A 5431-nucleotide genomic window follows, 5' to 3' on the forward strand; every position below is an offset into this window, starting at 1 on the left:
GGCTCGTACTCGCTGTAGCTGGGAGGATAATGTCCTCGAGTGCCTCCGCGTCTGCTGTCCTCGTCGTTAGCTGAGCTCCAGGAGCCGTGGCGGGGCGCGGGGGGGTAATCGTCTCGTCTGGGGCCCCGGCGCTCCGCGGCCAGCAGGTCGTCTCTGGAGTGAGAGCGGGGCGGGTACGCTCCGGGCCGGATACGAGTGTCCAGCATGTCCTCCTGACTGTAGCTGCGCTGGACGGACGGCCGAGGATAGTGTCGGGACGAGCCGCTGGAGCGGGCTCCTCGAGAGCCGGGCGGGGCCCTGCGGGAGGCGGGGCCGTCGTCCAGAGCAGAGAGCATGCTGGGAGGCCCGGCGGAGAAGGGCACGCGCTGGGGCATGTGTTGGGGAGCAGGAGGAAGGTGCTGCTGTGGGATGGAGGGCTGCGGCTGGAGCATCGGGCTGGAGACGTCCATGCCACGCATCTGGTTCTCCAGATAGTCCAGCATCGGATTTGGCCCCTGGGGGCCACCGTTACCGTAAACACTTGGAGGAGGCATCGCTGCCATGTGTGGAGGAGGCAGCGGCACAGGCGTCATCCCACCTTTGCCTGATACTGAGCCTGAAAACACAGAGATGGATCAGAACAGTGCTGGACAAAATCATCAGAACACTAATATCAGCAGCTAAAAATGGTTTCAAGTCAGTTATTTCTATCTTTTGCTGTAGTGTGTCAGCAGGAAATATCAGGTTTTTGTCATTAATTGTAATAATGTAGTGAGGAGATGTGATCTGATCATCATGAGTCTGTCTGGAGTCACATGAAGAAACAGAACACACTGAGACAGACTCCATCCAGAAGAACTGTGTCTCGCTTCCAGAGACTCTGCTCAAGTGACCGAGGACAAATGCTGCTTTAAACACACAGGATGCTCACGCACAATTTGGATTTCATTTAGTTAAGTTAATACATTTAGTTAATTAATAAAATCTAGTCATTATTTTTGACACCATCCTCACTTTACAGCATTATTTTGTGCCTAAAACTGTGCACAGTACTGTAGCTTTGTAAATCTACGGAAGAAACATAAAAACGAATTAGAAGTATGTAATTCATTTTGGAAATGTTAGCCTTTTTCAGAAGTTATGTTCATTTATTTATTTTTGTTAAAACACTATATGAGCCATAAAAACCTGATGATCAAATACACTCATTTAAGGTCTAATAAACCTTACATAAAACTATCAAATATTTTTCCCTACTATTTTGTCAGGCTTTAGATGGTTAATGTATCCAGATGCAGATTGTTCTGACCTGGGTACATGGGGTTCATCTGGTACAAGGAGCTGTGGTTACTCATCGGGGCGTACATGGGCTGTCCGTTCAGCCACGGAGTCATGGCCTTCTGAGCCTCCTTCATCATCCTGTGCTGCATCACCACTGAACACACAACACGGATTATCTCTTTAGCTGTGTGTGTGAGTGTGAGAAAGAGTGAGTGAGAGTGTGTGTGAGGGAGTGACTGTGAGTGTGTGTGTGTGTGTGTGTGTGTGTGTGTGTGTGTGAGAGAGTAAGTGAGTGAATGAGTGATTGAGCGTGAGAGTGAGGGTGTGTGTGAGAGTGTGTGAGTGAGAGTGAATGTGAGAGAATTAGAATTTTCTGTTAGTGAGTGAGTGAGTGTGTGGGTGAGTGTGTGTAAGTCAGAGTGAGTGTGTGTGTGTGAGAGAATTAGAATTTTTGTGTGTGTGTGTGTGTGTGTCTGCGCGAGTGAGTGTGTGTGAGTGTATGTAAGTGAGAGTGAGTGAGTGAGTGTATGTGTGTGTGAGTGAGAGAATTAGAATTTGTGTGTGTGTGTGTGTGCGTGCGCGCGCGTGTGAGTGAGTGAGTGAGTGAGTGTGTGAATGGGAGTGTGTGTGTGTGTGAGTGAGAGAGAATGTGAGAGAATTAGAATTTGTGTGTGTGTGTGTGCGCGCGCGAGTGAGTGAGTGAGTGTGAATGGGAGTGTGTGTGAGTGTATGTAAGTGAGAGTGAGTGAGTGAGTGAGTGAGTGTGTGTGTGCGCGTGTGTGTGTGAGAGTGAGAGTGAGAGAGAATGTGAGAATTAGAATTTTCGGAGAGTATGTGTGTGTGTGTGTGTGTGTGCGCGAGTGAGTGTGTGTGTTGTGAGTGTTTGAGAGAGTGTGTGAGTGAGAGAGTGAATGAGTGAGTGAGAGTGAGTGTGTGAGAGTTAGAGAGAGTGTATGAGTAAGAGTAAATGAGTGAGTGAGTGAGAGTGTGTGGAGTGAGTGTGAATGAATGAGTGTGTGAGTGAGAGTGTGAGTGAGAAAGTGTGAGTGAATGTGTGAGGGAGTGTGTGAGTGAGTGTGTGCGAGTGTGAGTGAGAGTGAGTATGTGAGTGAGTGTGTGTGTGAGTGAGTGTTTGAGAGGGAGTAAGAGTGTAAATGAGTGAGTGAGAGTGTGAGTGAGAGAGTGAATGTGAATGTGTGAGTGAGTGTGTGAGTGTGTGTGAGTGTGTCTGTGTGTGTGAGTGAGAGTGTGTGAGAGTGAGAGAGAGAGTGAGTGAGTGAGTGATTGAGTGTGTGTGTGTGTAAGAGCGAGTGAGTGAGTGTGTGTTCTAACGTTTAGCGGGGCAGCAGCAGGTGTCTGGGCAGCAGGGGCAGCGCACGTAACAGCAGCACTTCTGCGGACAGCACTGACAGCAGCAGATACACAAGAGGAGGACGAGCATCAGCGCACCGAGGATGATGAGGAGAACCGTCAGCCAATCTAACACAACCAACCAAACACACATTCAGACACACTCCGCTCATCTGCACAGATCAGTCCAGGGTTACACTCAAGTCTGTTCTATAAAGCAAAAAAATATTAGCATTCTAGTCTTGTTTCTACTTAAAATATCTAAAACAAGAGAAGCAAAATGGTGTAACATATTTAGTCTTGTTTCCTGGAGGAGTGAATTTTGATTAAAACAAGTAAAAATATCACTTATCTACTAAATGCAACTTGATTTAAGAATTTTTAGGGTTAGGAATTTCTCTGATATGATTATTCTATGATTTCTCTGAATCCTGTGTTGATGCAGCTGGTGAACAGACTAACATTCAGCACAGCGCTGCCATTTGCTTTGCTTCCTTCAAGTTTAATGATTTGACAGATTATGTGTGCTGATTTTAGCAATCTTTGGTAGGTTATGTGCCAATGGGGACCTTTTAAACATGAGGAAAGAGAACTTTTCAAGTCTTTCCTTCAAAGTTTGCTGGCATGTAACTCAAAAGACATTAAAGATGACTCTGTTAATCTGGACACAGAATGACCCAGTTATAAGCAGACTTTGTACATTCATGATATCTGGAGTCTTGTTGAGCTGGAGAGTGTTTACTGGACACACTCCTGTGTTAGTAATCAGGTCATTCACATACGGTACACGATGAGTTTCATCTCTTGGTCTGAATCTCCTCCTGTGTCTCCAGGTGCTTCCACAGCGCAGAAATACATGCCGTTATCCCACCACATCACGTCCTGAATGACCAGATCAGCCTCTGCCGGCACACACACACACAAATCTCATTTAAACAATCATTCATAGAAAAGAAACTTGCAGACAAACACTCCCAACTTGATCAGTCAGGTCTCCATCAGTTCACTTTGCAGCAGGGCTGGCGATATACCGAAAACCTTTTATCTTGCTATTCTCCAGATTTTGTATATACCTCTAGATTTTTGCATGTGATCTAGGATAATTAAAAAGGTGATTTTCTTCTGCACCAATAAAAAAAAAAGATTTGGATAGAATAGCTATTGAAAATGTTTAGTGGAAGACGGTAAAAAAAAAAAAAAAAAAAAGAAGAGCTAGTGACCAATTCCTTTTATTTGCTCAGGATTGATTCTCACTATTGCTCAGGTGGTTTACATCCACATCTGTCTGTGAAGGTCAGCAGCACTCCTCAGACATGAACGAAACACTAAAGTACAGTCTCACTGCAGAAGCATATCACGTCAAGCATCCACTCACTGTTCTGGATGTAGATTTTGCGGTCTCTGTACTCGTTTCCCAGCACTGCCTCGTTGGATCCCAGTTTCTGAGCCACGGTTCGGACGGTGCGCTGTGAGTCCACGCAGTCATTAGCAGGGTCTCGACCCAACTGAAGAGCCGACTGGTACGCTATAGCACAACAACATCAACACATGCACATTAGCACTGGACGGGGTGATGTGATGACAACAATATCACTGCAGCGAATTACAGATCGGGTGTTAAACAGGTCATTGTGGCTCAGTAGTAGTTCAATCCTAATTCTACTCTGGACACAGATCTGATGCTGAATCTGTACACACAAATGAGTTTCTGTTTTGTCCACAGTACTTCATGAATCCACTCATGACAAGTGACGTATCGAAAACAGAGGAAGCATCACCATCTCCATCACAGCGCATCTATGTCTCACACAGACAGAATAGAAGAAGATGTGATGCTAAACTCTACCTGTGGAGTAGTAGTCCAGAACCGGGTCTTTGCAGAAGGACTTGTATCTCCAAGTGACCACCACATTCTGCAGCGAAGCAGAGGTGGAGTAATCACAGCGCAGGGTGACCGATGCGAAGAGAGTCGTGCGCTTTTCTGTCTCCGAGAGAGTGACCTGGATGGACAGAACACCTGAGAGAACGGAAGCGAAAGTGTGTTAGTGTGTGTTTGAGAGAGAGAGAGAGAGAGAGAGTTAGTTACAACAGAAACACACACAGGCTGCCAAACCTGTAAAACTGGTCATGAGACAAAGAGAAGGAAATTCTTAACTAGTTCCAGACAATTTCAGCATTAGTGTCTAACATGTTTATAAAGAGGAATGTTGGGCAAAATATTTGTGGAAACGTAATTTCTTTGAATCTCTTGCTTTTTATGAGAACTATCAGCCATGATTTGTATGTCTGTGTGTTATTTGTTTCTCTTTTTTATTTCTCTACACTGTATATTTTCATATTCGAGAGTGCTGTTTTTATACATGTATAGCCCATCAGTCTTCCGACGTTTGTACAGGTTTTAAACTGGTTTCTTTGTGTCAACAATCGTTGGTCACGTGATCGATACTGACGCGCACAGGTGACACTTCTACCTGTTTCTTTGATTAACCTTCACGTAGTCATTGAATTGTTGGCTTTCTGTCGGTGAAACGGACAGCTGTGTGTGTGTGTGTGTGTGCGTGTGTGTGAGAGAGAGATGTTCCGTGTAAAGATCAGACTCACCTGAGGTCAGGAGACTCAGAAGCAGCGCAGACACGATCATGATGATCTGATAAACTCCAGAAACCACGAACCGAAACAGCGCGAGTGTAAATCTGATGAAAGCGGAGCGAGAGCGGCTCAAAACGGCATTTTCTCCAAGAAGCTTAAACGTTTTTAGTTGTGCCTCTCAGAGTACTGTTTGTGTTTCCTCTGCTCTCCTTTTCCTCCCCTCGTCATCTTT

The 5431-nt window shown here is 45.6% G+C and overlaps 1 protein-coding gene across 1 annotated transcript in view; it reads right to left on the reverse strand.

The window, feature by feature from the left end:
* Positions 1–5431, reverse strand: part of LOC113044709 (immunoglobulin-like domain-containing receptor 1) — a 12497-nt gene extending 7066 nt beyond the window's left edge. Inside the window, exons 1-7 of the mRNA XM_026204894.1 lie at positions 5212–5431; positions 4457–4627; positions 3986–4135; positions 3393–3512; positions 2593–2739; positions 1289–1414; positions 1–595 (exon numbers count right to left, since the gene is read on the reverse strand). The exon at positions 1–595 is cut by the window's left edge and continues 37 nt beyond it. Of these exons, the coding sequence (XP_026060679.1) occupies positions 1–595; positions 1289–1414; positions 2593–2739; positions 3393–3512; positions 3986–4135; positions 4457–4627; positions 5212–5251 (1349 nt within the window). The 5' untranslated portion in view covers positions 5252–5431. The remainder of the gene's footprint in view (positions 596–1288; positions 1415–2592; positions 2740–3392; positions 3513–3985; positions 4136–4456; positions 4628–5211) is intronic.

The sequence above is a fragment of the Carassius auratus genome, chromosome 26 (genome assembly GCF_003368295.1).
Source record: "Carassius auratus strain Wakin chromosome 26, ASM336829v1, whole genome shotgun sequence".
Classification (NCBI taxonomy): Eukaryota; Metazoa; Chordata; class Actinopteri; order Cypriniformes; family Cyprinidae; genus Carassius; species Carassius auratus.